General features: G+C 44.9%; 1 protein-coding gene across 1 annotated transcript in view; it reads left to right on the top strand.

Annotated features, from left to right (window-relative positions):
• The window catches only part of MYO1D (myosin ID), a 620564-nt gene that overhangs the window by 270110 nt on the left and 329304 nt on the right, over nucleotides 1-21150 (top strand). The window contains exons 9-11 of the mRNA XM_078645112.1: nucleotides 6908-7053; nucleotides 7789-7903; nucleotides 15326-15496. Of these exons, the coding sequence (XP_078501238.1) occupies nucleotides 6908-7053; nucleotides 7789-7903; nucleotides 15326-15496 (432 nt within the window). The remainder of the gene's footprint in view (nucleotides 1-6907; nucleotides 7054-7788; nucleotides 7904-15325; nucleotides 15497-21150) is intronic.

The following is a 21150-nucleotide window of genomic DNA, read 5'->3' as shown; positions in this document are numbered from 1 at the left end:
CTGTGTCGCCTAATATGCACAGACAGGGTCTAGACAATGATTCTTGAAGCGCCACCCTATTTAGTGAAATATTTAATCTCATCCTTGCATTCCTGTCCCACCACGGTGATTCTTACCAGTGCCTTCATGCTCACTCATCAGTGAATGTAATGCAAGCCACTGTTCCTGTTTATATTGAAAGTAATCAGTGACCCCCTACCTACCTGGTGGATCTAAGTAGTCTCATACCAACCACAGTGCCATTCTGCCCACCCAGAGTGAGTCCTAGCACTGCGCATTGTCTATCACAGTGCATCTGTGCATTGCCATCCTGTTCACACCCAGTGAATGTAATCTGTGCCCTCCCGTTGACCATAGCAATTGTAATCTGTGTACTTCCTGCTCACGAAGGAAGTCCTCTATTCTGCCACGTTCAATCGAGGTACATCGAAGCAGGGCGATCTCGCTCGCTCAGTAAATCCCTGAAGTGTATTCTGGTTGTGCACCATGAATCCCTGCAGTGTCACTTTGCCCACTCACATTGACTGTCATCAGTATCACCCTGCCTGCTTGCGGAATACCAGCAGTGCTGTTTTACCCATTCACTGTGACCTCCATCTTGCCCACTCAGAAAGGATGTTGCCAATTCTATCACCGCTACTCAAACTATGAATCACTGCAGTGCCATCTTACCCATTCACAGGTATTTGTGCAAGTGGAGCAGCACCACCTTGCCCGCTTACAGTGAGTGTTGGCAATGCCACAGTGTTCACTCAGCGAATCCCACTGGTGTGCTGACTGCAGTGACGGCGGCCTGGAATATAAAGTGGTGCGGCAACAGAGGGGGGAAATACAGAAATAAAAAACACAGGCAAAATAATACATACAAATATAAAATACAGCTTACCTGCTGCTGCAGCCGCCGCCATGCTCCTCTCTGGATCCTCAACTTCTGCATGCGTATGCGCACTACACATGCTTCCAAATGCCAATCTCGATGCTGCTCTTGTGCTGGAAACACTATTACCCAGCATGAGAGAAGCGCTGGGATTGGTTGAGTGGCGGCTTTGCTGCTCAGACAGGTCCTGGGAGCCTGTGTGTTCTCCACCCAGCTGTGCAACAGTCCTAAGGCGGCCGGCCAAACCAACATGTGAACTTAGTGCCCACCACTCCTCCTCCCTGCTGCAGCTGCTGTCAAAGGGGGACCCCGCCCCCCCCAGGACTCTGTGTGTATAGAAACATTTACACCATTTCTGGGACTGTCCTATGTTTTGATTTAATTCCATACGCAAGAAACAACATATTCCATTTCACTGCGAATACCTATAAAATAGGGTACATTCCTAGTGGTTGTGTATGTGTGTTAAATATTTTATTATGCATACTACTGCACCGACGAGCACTCCTCAATCTGGCCTGTTGTAAATTACAACGTTTACCAAAGGAAGATAAAAGAATACAATATGTTTATTTTAATCACAGGTGTTAATTTTTTGGATTATTCCTGGACTGATGTTACAGTATGACCAATGGAAACATTGTTTTTATTCTGCGCTGTACCCTGGTTCCGGATGTGGACATAGGGGTTTGCCTTGTGTGTTCTTCCATGTATTCTATCCCTGCAGTGCCATCCTGCCTGTTGTGAATCCAAATAGTGCCACCTGTCTGCTGGCATGAAATCTTAGCCTCACTGTCCTGCGAAAGCATAGACGTGCCATCCTACCCAGTTACGCGGAACCACAGCAGGGCCAGGCTGCCTTCAGCAGTGACTTTATTCCATTCGATCATGCTGACAATACACCACAGAATGCCATTTCGTCCAACAAATAGCAGCAGTCCAACCATGTGAATTCTTAGAAAATTGTCACGATCGCTATATGCTCACATATAATAACCTAAAAGAATTCACAAAACTGGTACAAATGAAGTAGCGGACCAGAGCCAATGACCTAGAGCCTCCTCTGAGGCCTCAGCACCTTCCCACCAGCATCTTGCCCAGTTGTCATTGATTCTGCTCAGGATTGAGCCACAACCACAAAGGTGGTCACATTCGAGAACTAAAGAGCACGCTCTTCGTCTCATCCTGTGAATACTGCTTCATGCAGCTCCTCAGCCTCTACGTCTCCCTCCAGGACTGTCCATCACTCACTGTCACACACACCTCTTGCCATAAAACTGCGTTAGTGTTGCCCTCTTAAATGCACAATCCACCATCAAAAGTGCCGTACACGTCCAGGTACTGCTCGAGGACCGGAGTTAAACTTCTTGAAATTCCACTCCGACAAGACAGCGGTGCTGTGTGTGCCAGGCCAGCAGGCTAAATACTCTCCTCACCGACTTCCGACTGCACCATAGCCCTTCTCCTGCCCCTGTGGCTAAGGGTCGCGGTTTGGGGTTTGGTTGAATGCAGACCTTTCCGTAAATAGTCATGCGAACCACCAGTCAGTGTTGTGTGTAGATGTGTAGATGAGGGTCCTATGAAAACTTCTCCCATCTCTGCCAGCCCAGACTCTTCCCTTGATTCTTCAGGCTTTGATCCTTAGCCCCCTTTGCCACTGCTACTCTCTTTTCTTGTGCTCAGGCCTCAGCCAGTTAGCGGCTGCAAAACATGCTCTTCAAAGGCCACAGAGCTCCTCAGCTACACCAGCTCAGGATACTCTGTGCTGGCTGCCTGTATCTAAGCCTATCACGTTTAAATCACTCCGTCACGTGTTTTGAGGCATCCACCAATATGGCCTTTGTACTTGCAGCAGATATTCTATTCACCCAATATGTTCCCAAGCATAGGCTATCTTCTGCCAACTTCCTGGCTGTGCCACAATTTAGTACCTCTACAATGAGAGGTTGTGCATTCTGTGTAAGGGCTGCACCACTTTGGCGCCAGCCACCTGCACAATTGCAACTTTGCAGCCAGCTTTTGCCTTTCAGAAAAGGCTTGAAACCCTGGCTCTGTTCTCTGTACGCTAGGGCTCGCTCATCCTTTCTTTTGCTAGTGTCCTCTCAATGCCAGGGCACCTTTTAGGAAAGAGAGCTTTAGAAAACGTATTTACATTAGATTACATTACCTTCCACTCATCCTCTCTCACTGAGACCTGGTTCTCAGCATCTCCCACACTTCACATGGAAGGCTCCTCTCACCTAGTTAGTGTTACTCATTGGAAACAGAGAAAAAAGTAGGTATTGAGCGGTAACCTACATACACCATGATCCAATCTAGTACACATAAATTAAAAGTCAATCTTGTGAAACATTTGAATTCTTGCTAATGAGAGAGTCGCCAGTCCAGCCTCATTATTTGCCTTCGTCTTTTACTCCCCAAAGAAGTCCTCCTTGTCCAACACCACCTCGCTCTCTCAAGTAGGGCTTTCAACTCAGGTGACCTTAACATCTGGACCAATGACCCAGACAATGCCTGTGCTCAAGGGTCTGGATATCCAAGACTACATCCATCTGACTGAACAACCAATCCACTTCTAGGCAGGGGCCTCAACCGCAACGTATTCCTGATCCCCGATCTCCATATCACGCATGCCTTGGTGAGCTTCATAGATGACAGGGAACTGAAATCCAAAGCCGGTCCCCTCCCTAAGAAGAAGCTGATAAAAATGGCCTAGGCTTCTTTGGTTAGACTCTGCTAGCTGCAGAAGACTGACTACTACCACCCCGCCCCCAAAGAAAGCCTGGCTAACCTAGAAAATAAGGTCCCAACACTCCCTGACGATCTGACTCTCGTTACACAACTAAGCATAAAAATGATACAACATGAAGGGCAACAGGTGTCTCACATGTGAACGTATGCAAATTAAATAAAAGGGATGATGTCTCAAAAGTCAGCAGGCTTCATTTAGGAGTCAGCGGTAATTGGACATCTGGCCACCACTGGGTACCCCACCTCATTCAGCAGTCGGGGAATGCGTTTTTGTGGTTGCAAGGCTGCCGTGTGAAAATCTTTTGCATATTATCGACATCTGTCCATGATTGCCCCTCCAGCCCCATGTCAGCCAGTGTTTTCCCTGCCCGGGATAAAATAGTCCAGAAATGTCCATTCAGACTGGGAATTATTCTCATTTCTGAAGACCGACATAAGAGCTGACCGATCTGCCGTGGCAGGGTTACCTGCTATTTGTGTGTTTGTTTTTACCCCAGAGTGGCTCCTGATATAAAGTCTGGAGACCCTTTGGGGCTGAAGTGAGTTGGAATTGCAAACTGGGAATTTGGTGGCGGCTGCTACCGGTGTGGCACAGCTTCTGCCTTTGCCAGTCTAACCATGTGTGTCCAGTCTCCTCATAACCCAGTTATCTGAACTGCATTAAGCGATAGACAATACAGTATGATGCCACGATCCAGAAGGCGATTGACTTGTACTTTTCCAAGAAAAAGTCCTTTGCCAATCTTGGGTCGCAGTGAACTCTATTTAAGTCCTTTCTGCATCTAAGGAACTGGAGGCTTCGGAACATTTGCAGCACACTCCTTCTCCACCCAACAACATGTATTGATCATGGAGTGTTTTTTCAACACAAATGTACTCCTTTAGAGTAAATATTGCAAATGTAACTAGGAAGGTAATCTGGCAACTCTTACTGCGAGGACTGACCCCAGTCTAGCCCTCAGGCAGCGACATCAAGAAATTGTCCTACTTTTATTGGCATTTCTGACATAATGGTCACCAGCCGTTGTGGCCTCCATCATTGCTAGCCTCAACAGTGTCTTGATCACCACTCACTCCTTGAGAGACCATTCCTGAAGAAACCAAACATGGATCCTAACACCTTGTCAACATAAAAATAGAAAGTGTAATGGCTGGGCAAGTGGCATGCATACGAAACACCCAGCCACCTGCAAAAGATTACTCAGTCGATTCGGTAACACAGCAACAAACACATAAAATACGGGGTACTATCTTGACGCACTTCCTGTCAACTTCGAAGCTGATTTGGTGACCAGAACCATATTTCACCTTGCATGTCTCCGAAAGGTCATGTATGCCGCCCAGTTCAGCTAAGGTCTACTCTTATCTTTGTGATAGTTTGGTTGTGCCAGTATCCTCCTCGGGATTTCCAGAACTTTCTAACATGATGCTCGGACACGTTTAGCAACTGAGTTTAAGAGAAGAGACCATGGGTCAGGTGTACAAAGCCATTTTCCAATCTGATGCCCTGTGATTCGGAAAATTACAGGGTTTAGGACCAAATAATTGTGTTTAGGTATGTATTAAACACATTTTGTGAATCATAAAAGCCTTTCATACAAATAAAATGTGTTGAGTATCCCTTATCAAATTAAAATTGGGAAGGTACTTGAACAGAACATCCCATTTTAATTGTGATTCAGTGTAGCATATATCAATGTTTGCAGTTGCAAACCATTGATCAGTTACCCACACCCCAAAGGTGGTGGTAACTTATTCGCAAAGTGGAACCCTGTCTTTTGTGAATGGTGCTGGGTGACATTTGGGGGTAATAGGCAGTTTTACAGGGGACCACTGGCTGCTGCTTTCCAACCACCAATGTTTTTCCCAAACAGGAAACAGATTAGATTTATTTTAAACACGACCAGGTTCAGTTAAGTAATACATGTGCCTTTAAAAAGACGTTTCCTCTATGGGAGCACAAACCACCGTCCTGTATTTGTAGAAAATCACAAGGGGCTGCAAACAGTGACCAGTCTAATTCATATTCATTAGGCAGGGCATTCTGCGACGTGAGCTATTAGTACCTAGGCCGCATTACTAAATCAGAGACCCGTCGCAAAAAGTCAAGTGGACAATTAGCAACAATTTTTTTGGTACTTGTATCTTATATCTGAAATATGTTGATACATGCTTCCCTTCATGTAACTGCACCGTTATCATTCTTAGACTGTGGAGGAGGGTAGACAAATTGAATCTTTAGGGTATTTATCTGCAGGCAGACCTATTTCCAATACACTTGCTCACAGTCCTCATTGTCAAATTCAAGGAACATTCTTTAACCATTTCCTTCCCTCAGGAAACCTCGTAGGAGAACATTACATCTTTGCTTGCTTACTTGGGCAGTAGAACAACATCACACCTGCCCTGAAGACCTTACACAGACTCCCTTTTAGAGAGAGCTCACAATTCATGACCTTATTCCTGGCTCACAAGTTGAGACATGACCAAAATCCCATCCACCAAAGCAAGGGCTTCCATCTCCATCAACCACTCAGGCATTTTCTGAGAGCATCTCTCTCATACTGGTCATCTGCTCAAGCAGAAACAAAACATTCAATGGGAGACCTTCAGACCCAAGGCTGAGCACTGTGAAACATCCTCTCAATATGCCTCAGACTAGAGGCAGTCCTCCTAAAATTAAAGAGAGAGAACTTAAGACCCACCTCTTACACTCCAACCTCTTTGGTCTGACCCTTCCCCGCAGCCCAGCATCCGGACAGTCATCTTCCTCTTGAGAATTTTCACAATCCAGGGACTATTTTCAGCTCTATGAAGAATCTATGCTACATCAAGTTTACAATGCAGTTATAACAAACTTCAAATATTGTCTCACCAGCCTGCCCGGTGCGCAGTGTCGCTGACCCGTTATGTGCCTGCCCCTCCACTCAGAACTGGCTTGACTGCAATGTGCAGCATTCACATAAACCCCACAATAACCAAATAAGCTAACTAGTAAGTAAATCCTGTAGTGCCATCCCGTCCCCCCGAGGTATATCCAAACTGAGCCATCCTGACGACTCCGGGTGAATCCCAGCTGGAGTGACATGCAGACAACCAAAATGATGTCCAGCAGATCCACTTATATGCCAGCTGTCAGACTGTGACAATGAATCCAAGCTTTTTTGTCGATCTGAACAAACTAAAAGTGGGTGAGTTGACTCCCCCTCCCCCGGCCCCCCCCCCCGTCCACTTGTACCCATAGCCACTAGTCTAATGCCACTGACTTGTTCCCTGCAGGCCATCTACGAGCGCCTCTTCTGTTGGATTGTGACACGAATCAACAACGTGATCGAAGTCAAGAACTACGACACCACAGTGCATGGGAAAAACACCGTCATTGGAGTGCTGGACATCTATGGCTTTGAGATCTTCGACAACAACAGGTGAGGCTGGGCGGCTTCCTACTCGCTGTCCAGATTTATTGCTTATGTTGTCTGTCTTGTTATGTTGTTGGATGATCCTCCCTTATCTGAAGCTAGACCCATGGAGCGGGGAATGTGAAATTAATATCTACATTAACTAGTGCAGACGTCTGCAATTTAGACCCCATACATCTCCTCACTAGAGCCATGCTAAACATTGTTAACCTATTTAGAAGCACGACTTAGAATGTGTTTGTGTACTGATGAGAAAAAACACTTAGAGCTCAGGAAACTAAGCAGGAATCCTCCAGGGACTGATCCTAAAATGAATGTAGACAACAGATCTATGGAACCTGAAGAAACTAGTAGGCTTATGTGATAACTGTTAAAAATACAATCCATAGTCATGTAGACAACACAAATTGTCCTGAAAAGCACTTGCATTTATCATTAGTACATTATAGCTGGTAATTACAGGTCTGGCAACTCCCAGACACCAAAGTGCAAGCCTTCCTTTTATGCTTTGCAATAATATGTCCTCTATGCCACAGCAAGACCTTGGCTTAGAATATCCATCTTGGGTTTGTCCAGTATTAATCCATGACCTCTTCTGATGTCCATTAAACCCTCTGGGTTGGTGAAGCCTGCCTTCCTGCTGTAATGTGGAGCCCATGTGTTCTGATCTAATGTGCTCTGCTCTCACTCACTCTCTCTCTCTCTCTCTCTCTCTCTCTCTCTCTCTTTTTCTCTCTCCAGCTTTGAGCAGTTCTGCATTAACTACTGCAACGAGAAGCTGCAGCAGCTCTTCATCCAGCTGGTGCTGAAGCAGGAGCAGGAAGAGTACCAGCGCGAGGGCATTCCCTGGAAACATGTGAGTTGAGTGTGTCCCGTCGCCCATGCGCAGGAGAGGCTGTGTCTTGCACACTCGTGAGCGGCTGCGTGTGCTAGCGGAGTGTTCCATGCCATAGCATGTCCGCTGTGGGTCCTATGCGTTAGCGAGGGGATTCCTTGTAAGCGTGTTAGTAGCTTGACATAATATAACAGGTGTTTATGTAGAGCGCTTCTTCACCCCAAGGCCTGCCTTGGCGCTGTTAATGGCTAACAGTGGTTGTTTATTGTTACCCAGCATTTTATCGACCTTTAAAAGGTGCCTCATGGTTGGACGTGTTGGGATTTGGAACAGGGGTGTAACACAGGCCCCCGCAGCCCACGCGGTGCGTGGGGCCCGAAGCTCCAGGCGGCCCCCTCAGCACTGCAATCTGTCCGGAGAGCTCCTAATTGAGCCCGGAGGGGACCCCTCTACATACTTTGCAGGGAGGCACCCTCCATTTTCGTTACACCAGTGATTTGAAACCGTGACCACGTGGTCAAACACAAATCCCTACAGTTGTGGTTTAGTCATTCAGTGCTGCCCAATACTGGGTCTACGACTCACTGTAAACCAGGGGCCTTTCTGTGTGACGATGCCTCATGTGTCCCACCCACTGCAGGCCATATCAATAGCCAGAGAAGCACTTTCTATGAGTGTGTGGGGGGTTTGTGGCATAGGATCTGTATGCCCTGAAAACCAGGGCGTCTGCTGCACACACGTCATGGTTATCATTCCCCTCCCTTCTGGTTCTGTCTCCACCTATTAGACCTCCCTACCCAATGCCCAAGCTCATCCCTCTCCTCTAAGCATCCATCCTCATCTCCGCTTCCGGTTCCGGTTTCTCTCAGATGTCCGTCAATCCGCCATCAATTGTGTGCATGTTGACGTACTTTAAATGTCTGCCTGTCAGTAGGGAGATACGCTTCTTAAAGATTGGTGTATTGTGTTAACCTGTGTGTGGCACTTTCCCTTTCGCTCTTCCGCTACATTAGCGGATAATTACCCTCCATTTTACATTCTCTCACTGTCAGGGGGAGGGCCGAGGGTCTGTTGGGAAGGCTGCACGAATGCATTGCTTTGGTTCCCTGTGCACGGTTCCAAATGTGTCCGCAATATGCTTTCATACACAGTGGTGACAAGCTCATTGGGACTGAAGACATGCAGTTGGTAACAATTGGTACAGACAACAACAGGTCCTAGACAATGTAATTAAAGTTTTAAACAATTCTGATAAGTTTTTCTTTCAATAAATGATTGAATCCTGCAATTGAAAAAAGGAGAGCAGAAAACAAAGCCAAAATACATTCCTAATTAATGAAACAGTATCCAATGCTACAATTATGCCAAAAACATTGATTTATTTGTAGTCAATCATCAGTAATTCAATTGGAAACGCACATATCTTCAAAAAGGGGGGTTACTACCAAAGGGTGAAGAAGAGAGTGAAAAGATTGGTGCTCATGTCAAGGAGGAGAGTGAGGAAAAACTGTATTTAACACAAAGTATCGGATCATATCCTAATGTTAAACAGGCCTGCCCCTAGTATCATTAGAGTCTTACATTTTAGTTTTAGTTTTAGTTCAGAACACAGCGAGCCTTCATCTGTGACTGGGGTGGGGGAAGGGGTACAAAGAGTACAGGCCCAACGGGGGATGTTGTTGACGTTTCAACCCAGACGCACAAGGGTAAGTGGTCTCCTCAGCTACGGGTCTTCCTCAGGACAGGGGTATGGGGACCCAAGTTCAAAATGCAGAACCCCCAGCAGTAGGGTGGGCAATCGGTGTGCCCCCAAGGGAGATCTGTCAATGGTGTGCTGTGATAATGCTGTCTATGTACAATTCGAGACTAGCCGTAACGGAAACGTTCCAGTGAGGGAATTAATCCCTTAGTGCCGCTGTGGGAAAGCGGCGAGCGACTTCCTTAGTGAGGTTAAGTTGAAATCCCTCGATGAAAAGCAGCCTTATTGAAGAAGTCTCGAATTGTACATAGACATCATGATCACGGCACACAATTGATGGATCTCCTTTGGGGGCACACCGATTGCCCACCCTTCTGCTGGGAGTTCTGCATTTTGAACTTATGTCCCCTTATCTCTGTCCTGAGGAAGACCCGTAGCTGAGGAGACCACTTACCCTTTCGCGTCTGGGTTGAAACGTCGACAACATCCCCCGTTGGGCCTGTACTCTTTGTACCCCTTCCCCCACCCAAGTCACAGATGAAGGCTCGCTGTGTTCTGAACTAAAACAAAAATTAAGACTCTAATGATACTAGGTGCAGGCCTGTTTAACATAAGGATATGATCCTATACTTTGTTTAAATAAGTTTTCAGTTTTTCCTGACTCTCCTCCTTCACATGAGCACCAATCTTTTCACTCTCTTCTTCACCCCTTGGTAGTAACCCCCCCCCTTTTGAAGATATGTACGTTTCCAATTGAATTACTGATGCTTGACTGCAAATAAATCAATGTTTTTTGGCATAATTGTAACATTGGGTACTGTTTAATTAATTAGGAATGTATTTTGGCTGCATTTCTTCGCTCCTTTTTTCAATTGCAGGATTCAATCGTTTATTGAAAGAAAAACTTATCAGAATTGTTAAAAATGTTAATGACATTGTCTAGGACCTATTGATGTCTGCACCAATTGATACCCAGGTCCTTTGACATTTTCTGGGTCACCCTATTTATATTAATGAGGATGCAGTTGGTAACGGCAAACATACAGAGACACTGTAACTGTGCAACTCACTCCCCTTTGCGGCCCCACAATGACAGGTGACCATATGTAACTATGCAAAGCAAATCCCGTGTGGAGTTGACTGTCGGCTCCAGGCCCGCTATCTTCAGGGCCCGCGCTGACATTGCTCAGTGTAACAACATCACTCACAATCTGTGAGTGGTGTGTGCTATATTCGTGATGAGGCAAGTAGCGTCAGTCGCCACTAGGTGGCGCTATATACCTGTAAGTTACCTGGGACCCTACAAAAGCTTCTGACAGGTCTTGGTGTGAGAATGATGTACAAGCCAAGACAGGACGGTTTGGGGATGATTCCCCGCAACAGATGGGTGTTGTGGAAATTGGAACAGTGAGTCTGCCCCACCACCCCCTCCCACCCACACATTTATATAGTAAGGTTTTCTTGATAAGAAAAGATAAAACCCCCAGGCCCACACCACAATCTGTTCACGGCAAACACGGTTGTACCCCGGTCTCGGGCGCGGTCCGAGCAGCCTCGGGGTGTACGGAAGGGGTCTGCCGAGGCAGACCAGCCTTGTAGCTGAGAATGTGCCCGGCGTGGCCGACAACCGAGGTGCACACACAGGAGCACACGATTTGTCCGGTTCCACATTACTTGTGGTACAGGAGGGGTTGGTTGCGCTGCATCTAGGGAACTTCCACACCCTCCTTTCTTTGCTGCAGACAGGGAATGATGTTGTATATAATAGAAGCGTCCATCCTTCTAAGGTGCTCATTACAAGTATCTGCTAAATTCCGATGGGGTTAATAAAAGAGATTACCGGTCGAATCGGCATTACCACACCCCGCGGAAGGAATCATTTTGGTTGCAGTATTACTGATGCACCCTTACGGCCAAATACATCTATGCAAGATATGGAAATGAAGTGTTATTGCGCTATAGCAACCAAAATGATAAGTTTGTGAAATGGAATATATATATATGTATATATATATATATATATATATATATATATATATGTATGTATATATGTATATGTATTGTATTTTTGTGTGTGAGATGCTGTCCTATTAAATATTTCTTAGTCCAGACAAGTAGTGTGATGTGGCTTTCTTCACATCGAACACTCTTTGAATCCGTCATGGATATGTCGTGCCTGGCCAGGCACGTTCCGACCGTTTTATGCGGTCTTCTCTGCCTGCCCTCTCCTGACTCGGAGACATGCAGGGAGATTATTCTGCATGGCTTGAACTGTCAAAACAATTTTTAAGCAAAGCTTGGAGATCTCGGACATCGCAGGGCAGCTCAGGACAAGTTGTGGCGACGAGAATACACTCCCTGCTATGGATGTGTAACAAATTGGGTTAGTAGCTGAGGCATGTAGGTACCTGCCTCCGGTAATAACCACAGTCCTTGTTATGGTGAATCACTAAAGTCACTAAATTAACCTCCGCTCAAAATCCTGACAGCTGTGGCACAGAGCAGACAGGTTGAACTTACTAGCAATGTGTGAAGTATTTATGCAGTACTAAAACAATAATAAAGTTGAAATGCAAACAATCAAAATTCCAAAATGAACTAAAAAAAGAGTAAAATGAAATAAACAAAATAACACCAAGATGACAAAAATCCAATATGGGGAACTGAATATATGATTTTTTTTTTTAGGTGGGTCTAGTGCCAAGAAGCCAAATGTACAAATGATATTCAATAGTCGCGATAGAACAGGACCTAAGCACCATTGACACTGAATGCGATGGTGCCTGGCTCCAACTAGCCAGTCTTGTCCTGGGCAAATAGAGGTCCGCTGTGATTGGGGCCTGTCTGGCTAGAGGGGTAAAAGAACGGCCCTTCCTGATGTTAGCTAATGTTTTACCTGTGATAGGGGAAGTCTCTTTGACGTGTGCCCCAAGTGTCATAAAAACCCCAGCCGACCTGCCAAGCAAGATAGGTCATTCAAGCAGGCTCATGACACTTAGTGTCAAAAAAGGATCCTCAAAGCCACATCCTGCACATTCTTGCACATTCAGACTCGTCATCTCTGTCCATTCTTGTCAGCCTATTGTTTGCTTCTGGGAGCAGGTTCACACCTCATTCATGCCTGTTCCATTGGTCAATCTGGCTATGACCCTGCCAGCCTTAGACATCATAGTGATATTAAGATCTGGACCTGCAGGCAAGACCATTATCCTTTTCTATCCTTTTTTCTCAGGAGCTCATCTTGTGAGGCTTACTTAAATATACTGACCTCAGCCATTCACCACTGGGACATTGATAAAGAGATACTCAATGAAATCTGGGATTAGTGGCAGATTTCAGGGATAACTTTTTTTGTTTCTAGAGTTATTTACAAATCTAGGATGCTGTGTTCCAGGGTGTTCTGCTTTAGAGGTTTCTGGGTGGTACTTGAACTCTGGGTGGGTTGAACTCTATTTTCTATCCACCCCACTGCGCTCAGAATTCTGCAGAAAATGAATTCCCACAAACTGTGTCTGATTCTCATAGTTCAGGACTGCAACCGAGGTATGTGGTACACGGATTTCTAACATGGTTTACATTTACATTTCAATTACATTTCCATCACAGAGGATCTTCTGTCTGGCAGGGGTGCCAGATGACCCAATCAAATCTTTGTACTCAGTGACTTCAGACTTGGAGGCTGAAATGATGGTCTCTATATAGTAGCATTTCCAGATACCCTTATAGATAGGCAGCCTTCCACCAGGACCTTGTATGTTTGTCTCTGAAGCAGTTATCCTACCGATATGCAGATAAAGATCTCTCTCCTTTTCTTGCTTGATTAGGGATATTTAGTTGCTATTTCTGGATTTGTTCATTCACTGTATAAAGGGATTTTTAAATGCTTGACTAACTCTCCTAATGGCTTTAGGCATATACAGTAGGACTTTAACTTAGTTCTAGAAATACTGATGGGGTGTCCATTTGAACTTAAGATTATTACCCCTATTACCTCTCAGGAAACCTTTGGAAACAACAAGTTTCTTGTGAAGAAACCCATTCTTCATCTTTCAGACGAAGAGAGAGATGTAAAGAATAAGATCTCCTCCTGGGTGTATCTTCTGCTGCACAATTCAGAAGGGTGCATATTCCTGACAATTGTCATGCAACAAATTTGTTGTTGGGACACATCTTCATAAGGCACTATTCACTAAACCCGAACAACCGAGATGAAGCATGGCTTGGAAGGCCAGGCATTGTCAGTTTCTTGTGTCATTTCTAGATAATCCTCTGCCTAGTCCCTGATTTTATGATGTACTGTCAGTATTCTTATTTCATATGAGGAACATGTCGGCTGAAATGCTCATTGAAGAAATAGTTACTTATTTTAGAAGCGTTTTCTTCTTAAGTCCTCTTATCTTTCCTGTTTCTGGGAATGCAACTGATTGCGTTCATGCACCTTTGCCATCATTTCCTCCTTTCAGCTCCATTTATTTCATCCTTGCCTCTGCACTAAATCCATTTAAGGTGGAACTGATGTGGGTGACTGTTGTTTTGGAGCCGCAACATTACTTCTTGTCTTAAGGTCCAAGTGGGTCCATTCCTGAGGTCACTCTAATGCTGCTCAGTGCCCGTGCTGCATACCGTCAGAAGTTTCTGCATAAAGTCTGAGGCCTGGGGATAGTTGTACAGATGTGTAACGTCTGGAAGTCAGACAGGAAATAGATTCATACTATAAGTAATTAATTCACCCATGAGAACTGTGATAGTGGAGCAGGCTCCATCCTCTTAACTTTGCTCCTAAAAATGTCAATGCTGCTGTCTAGAGTCGAGGTTCTTAACCTGAGGTCCGAGGATCCAGGGGGGTTCGCAAAGTCTTGTCAAGGGGGGCGCGACTGTTTAAGAAATTAAATAATATTAACAGATTAATAAAGTGTATATAAATGAAGAACCAATATTTTAAATTGAAAACATTGAAATATTCTGTAGATATGAAGGAATTTGAAATTGGATGCTAAAAATTTAGTTGGTATCCTCAGATTGATTGAGGGGAGCAGTATAAGTGCATCAAACAGAATATAATATGGCAACGGGTGATCTTAGTTCAATTTAGAAAAATTCCAACCTTCCAATTAAAATAAAATGTTTTTTTATATTTGTTTTTTAATTAAATAAACTATTTCATCATTTGTGTATTTGTTTGAAGATTTTTCTCTATATTTTTGTGTACTGTTTTATGGTTCAAATGTTCGAAATTGCTTAGATCAGGGTCCTCTGAATCCAATAAGGACTCCGTGGTGGCCCCCGATTCCAGTAATGATTAAGAGGAGGGCATAGAAGTCAAAAGGTTAAGAACCATTGATCTAGAGTTAAGATTCACTAGTGCTGTATGTGTAGGTGAGACATTCTCTTTTATTTCAGTAGTGTTTGTCATTATTTTGGCGAGTTGGTTGTAGGAGATCTCGTGTTTTCAAGAGAACTTGTTGCTTTTGTGCGTCACTAAGGGCTTGAAATAGAAGTACAGTTCCTTGTCCCAGAGTACCTGTTTGCTGCTGAGAAGTGCCTGTACTCTCCTAATTAAAGCACTGGAGTAGTGGGGAGAAGTGCTGGTACTATCCATTCCAACTTAAAGTAGTGTGGGTACTTAGTACCCTATAGTACCTGCCCCTTTAAAGCACTAGTTTCACTTCATGCCTGACACATTGCCTAATTTTAGTTGTGAACCATGCTATGCTAGATAACTTTTAAATATCTTTTATTACCAGATCGATTACTTCAATAATCAGATTATTGTGGACTTTGTGGAGCAGCAGCACAAGGGCATCATCGCCATTCTGGACGACGCCTGCATGAACGTCGGCAAGGTCACAGACGAGATGTTCCTGGAGGCACTGAACAGCAAACTAGGCAAACATGCGCACTTCTCTAGCAGAAAGGTAAGGCGAACACTGATGCCATGCTTCTCCACAGGGGGGCAGCAGTCCCAAACACTTTGAAGACCACTCCCAAGTAGGATTGCCATCGGGTGGTCATTTTATGTTCCGGCCAATATAGGAAATGGAAATTGGAGAAATCCCTTTATAAGTATGTTAGGATATCTAAATTATTTTTCTATTTCTATAAAAAAAAAGAGGAATGAAACGTAATGTTAAAGAATACTGAGGATTTAATACACATTCGTATACAGCAGTTAATTCTTCCAAAATCTTAACATATTTCATTTTTTTTCCGAGAAAAGTGATAACCTCACCCGCAAATAGAGAGAAAAAGCTAAGTGCACGCATGTTTTTCCACTGGGGCCACCAGCCCCGCCCATTATGAAGACACACTTCCCTCTCCTCTCGAAACATAACGCCTACATACTTTCTAACCCTACAGTTGAGAGGCTGCCACATTTAGGTGTTCCCTACCAATTCTGCCCCACATTCCTGTGACTTTATGTACCAGGATTGCGACCCTATATGTTGTCTTCAGCCGGTGCACACAGAGCTCTGGGTCCTTCTGAGCATAAGTAAAACAAACAGGTGGGCCAGCCTGAGGCTCATGCACTGGCTGCTGCTGACAGGGACAGATCGAATGTTGACTTACCGGATGTGAGTCAGCCGCCCGCCTGCTATCTCAGAAGACAATGGGAGACCTGTAAGGGCATGTGGTCCTTACATTTACCAGGATCACAACACACCAGTACTGCAGTTGTTTGTACGCACACAGGCGTGCAGTGAAATAAAAAAGCACATGAATGACTGTACGGTGCCTTGGCAACAGGAACATTGCTTAATTTGAGCTGGTGGTTTCCGGTGCTTGCCACCGGCACGTAATTGTCAACATCAGCACTTAATCGTCAACACCAGCGTTTGTGACATTCTGCCATAAGGTGCCGCTCTCTGACTAATTTCGGAATGACCACAACATTAGCCAATTATTAATTCACTATAGATTGAAAATGACTGTTAGCTGCCGCCAAGCCATTCTGCTAGCTGTGAGGGCCCTGGAATAGTCAAAATTGTCACACTTGGAAGAGTGTGATGGTTAGTGGTTGTGTTGTTACTATCATTGGCAGAAGACACACAATTGATGGACGGAATGCAGAACAAATCAAAACATTCACCCCCAGTCAAGAGGTCTGGGTCATATGCATCAGTCTTTTGCTCACCATGCCACCCCAGTTTAGACCTGGCCATATGCAAATTATTCTTGACCCTGTGCCTCTTGCGAACAGTCCAGCCCGAACTGCCAAGCCAGGTCCTCCTGGACCGGAAACAAGCATCCTAGGACCGGTTTCGGGGTTTCACCCCTCTTCAGCCAGGATATCTTGAATCCAGTGGCACAGTGAGCCCGGGACCCACGGCTGGGCATTCCCAGCACACTTAGGGCAAGGAAGCAATAGAGACACAATTGATGGCCGAAATTCAGAAAAAATTAAAACATTCACCCCCAGTCAATAGATCTGGGTTAGATCCATTATACTTTTGCTCACCATGCCACCCCAGTTTAGACCTGGCCATATGCAAATCAGTCTTGACCTTGTACCTCATGGGAACAGTCCAGCCCGAACTGCCAAGGCAGGTCGTCCCGGACCGGAAACAAGCATCCTAGCACTGGTTTCGGGGCTTCACCCCTCTGCAGCAAGGATAGCTTGAATCCAGTGTCACAGTGAGCCTGGGACCCACGTCTGGGCAAATCAGTCTTGACCCTGGGATACAAGGAACCGCCCTCTCCTGGATCCAATCCTTTCTCTCTTGCAGAACCCAGAGGATCAGACTTCCTCCTTTCTTCTCCGAACCCACACAGATCAACTACGGAGTACCCCAAGGGATTTCGCTCAGCCCCACGCTCTTCAACATGTACATAGCCCAACTCGTCACCATCGTCAGCATAGTATCATACACCAATGACACCCAGCTCATCCTCTCCCTCACAAAGAACCCCGAAGACACCTGACTCTGCTTCCAGGAAGGAATAAGGGACGTAGCCACCTGGATGAAAAGCAGCTGCCTGAAGCTCAACTCTGAGAAGACTGAGGTCCTCATCCTCGGACCCTCAACCTCGGACCCTCAACCTCCACCTGGGACAACACCTGGTGACCCTCGGGAGTCCGCCCACCCCAACAGATCATGCATGGAACCTCTGCACCATCCTAGACTCCTCCCTCACCATGACCCGCCAGATCAACTCCATCGCCTCCACCATTTTCAACTGCCTTCGGATCCTCTGCAAGACCTTCAAATGGATACCGCCAGAACGCAGAAAATCACCCACGCTCTCATAACCAGCAGACTGGACTACGGCAACGACCTCTACGCCATAATCAACAAAACTCTTCTCCACAAGCTCCAAACCATCCAGAACGCTGCAGCCAGAATCATCCTCAGAACCCCACTGCACAGACACATGTCCCAACACCTACGTGTCCTCCACTGGCTCCCCGTCGAGATGAGAGTAACCTTCAAACTGTTCACCCACGTCTACAAATCACTCCATAACATCGGACCCAAATTCCTCAACGAGAGCGTCTCTTTCCACGTAACCAAGATGAAACTTCGTTCCGCAGACCTCGCCCTCGCAAACCCCCCTGCATTCGCAGAACCAGAGCAGGCTGAAGAGCTTTCTCCTATGTCGCAGCCAAAGCCTGGAATGAGCTCCCTGTCAACATCAGACTTGGATCTTCGACTGAACCGTAGCTGCACCCCTCCCCCTGGCCCTCCCAAGTGCCATGAGACCCCACCGGGTGAGTAGCCCACTTTATAAATCCCTGATTCATCGATTGATTGAATGCTAAAACAGTAAAACATGTACCATGCTCCGGCAGGTTCATTGCATACTTTTGTACTCTGATTCTACCACTGCCCCATGGTAAACGGCGCACTGCACTGGCAGGACAGCCTGTCGGTAATGGCAGTGTGCTAGCAAGTACAGCACTGTGTACACTGTGCTGGTGCTGCCTGTCGGGACTGTGGCTTGCGATTCTGGCTAAAACCAGTTTAGCGAGCATTCAGGAGCAAGTAAAGGAAACATACAAGCTTTGTGAACAGATTTGCAAAATTCTTGAATGAACAGCATTAAGTGTTAGGCTTTACTGTATAGGATATTAGTACATAGAGTGTCATTGCATATGGGGAATATATAGCTAGGCAGTGGGAGTCATTTTTATATGGTAATTCCGATTTTCGCTGAAAATTTGAATTATTACCCTACTCTAAATGAAGACCTGGGATTATTTCTGTAGGTGAAGTTACTTTTAATCATACCCATGGTACAGTTCCACTCTAATCCTGTAGGTGGCACCATCCACAAATCCAATATTCTTCTGTATCGCGATTCTCTGTAAGCAGGCAGTGACCCAGATAAATACGTACAGTAGTTTGTTATTTATTTATTTATTTATTACATTTATATCGCGCATTATCACCGATTGGTCTCTAAGCGCTTGTACTTGGGAACTCATCATCACAAGAGGACAGGCAAAACAGATTATATTGAACCCCAGGCTTCTCGGAAAAGCACCGTTTTTAACATTCGCCTAAAAGGTAGTAAGTTTGGTTCCTTCCTTAGACCTGGAGGCAGCTTATTCCAAGCTGCCGGCAGGGTCGTTGAAAAAGCGCGTCCACCAAGGGTGGTCAGACGATAGCGCGGGCTTACCAAGAGAACGTCCTCAGATGAGCGCAAAGTTCTTCTAGGGATATAATGCACCAGTCTAGCTTTAATATAACTGGGAGCGTTGCCAAAGACCGCCTTGTGTGCGATGCATAGACCTTTGAATAAAATCCTCTGCCTGATGGGCAGCCAATGTAATTGGTAGAGCAGAGGAGAGGCATGCGTGCCCCTAGCTTTCCCGAATATCAGTCTAGCTGCATCATTCATCACAATTTGCAGTCGCGAGAGTAATTGCTGGGTAATCCCAATATAAAGGGCATTCCCATAATCCAAGCGGCTACTGGATTTATGCGATTCTGCGGCCACATCTTTTTTGCATAGTTATTGATTTGCCATATAATTCACCCCCTGCTGCGTAATGTGCAAATTTGAACAAAAAAAATTGTTTCTAGCTCAAACGTTTCAAAAGTTACTTAAAAATGGTGACGTGTTCACGTGCAGTGCAGGGCCCTTCGTAAACGTTAAATGGTCATCTTTCAGTTAGTTATTTCCGTATTTGGTTGATAAAATAGCTCTAATGGAGTGAAATATTTGCCCAGACAGTATTACCGTGTATAAAAATGACTAATGAAGTAATACTATACAAAAAATGTGCAATATTATGCTGCATAATTAGGGCACCAAGTTTTATGGTATTTCTTTTTTTAACATTTCTTTTAGTTTTTATCCATATTTATTTTGTACCCATTTTATTGATTTATCCGTTTTTATTTTGTGTTTTAAGAACAAATGGAGTGCTAAGGTAAAATGGTACATTTCCATATTTATTTAAATGATAAACATGCCCTCATGTTTTGATGCGGTACAAAAGGGGGTGGTGATGGACGGAGCATCTGAATCAATCAAACACTGTGCACAGGGTCAGACTGATTTGCATATAGCCATGTCTGAACTGGGGGGGCAGAGTGGGCTAAAGAACGGTGATGGATTAAACCCTGATCTTTTGACAGGGTGTGAGTGTTTGATTGGTTCAGATGCTCCGTCCATCACCACCCCCTTTTGTACCACTCATGTTTTGATGCAGCCAATATAGCGAAACAATACCCCCGCTGGTAAATATTTCCATTATATTAAAATGTATGATAAAATATACATGTACAAAGGCAATCTCTTCCTGTTTTAAACTCCCCATGCGGTCTATCTGCTCAGCTGTTGGCCTGGAATTCATGAAGAGCAGCATGAAAGGCCACTCACAAGAAGCACAATTTTCTGTATATTTCCACTTTAAAAAATAAATACAGACAATACTGCCTCTTTATCTGTAAAAAAAATGGGTAAAAATGGAAAACAGAAGGCCCTATGCATAATTTGCCTTTTCTTGCTGCATAATTTCGTCAACCGTGTCCCATAATTTGGTGCTCCCCTGTTGCATAACTTCAGTGGCCCTGCATATAAGAGCCAGACCTGCTTATCTAAATCTTTCCCAGTAGTTTTCAGCTTTTTCTTTGCCTTTACCTTGTAGTCTTCTCTGATGGAGAGGCTCTGCATGCATTTAACACCATTTTTGTTAACCTCCCAATTTGACTCCTGATCTTCTCCTTACAAATCTCGTTTCAGGAGCATGTCTTAGGTTGCAATGTGCAAGGCCAGTTCCTAATTTGTACATCAAAAAGTAGAGGTTAGCAGCCCCGGGATTGCTAAATTCCAAGGCTGTCTAGTCTTAATTTTTCACCTTCCAGCACTTTAAACTTTTCGTCTCTCTATTTCACACTATCGCATCACTGTTTTTATACCAGTAGGTGTCGCTACTTCACCAGTGTGTGCTAGTTTCTGCCTCCACAAAAAGCTCTTAATCCATGTATATATGTGACACACTTTACAGACAGGCAATTTCAATGAATTTTGTTTAGGACAATTTAGGATCCATTTTCATTTAATTGCAGCGATCAGAACGCCCAATGTTTTTGAATTACATGTTAAACTTTCAGACAGATGC

Source organism: Lissotriton helveticus, chromosome 5_1, assembly GCF_964261635.1.
Source record: "Lissotriton helveticus chromosome 5_1, aLisHel1.1, whole genome shotgun sequence".
Lineage (NCBI taxonomy): Eukaryota > Metazoa > Chordata > Amphibia > Caudata > Salamandridae > Lissotriton > Lissotriton helveticus.
This window is presented reverse-complemented; position numbering and strand designations above follow the sequence as displayed.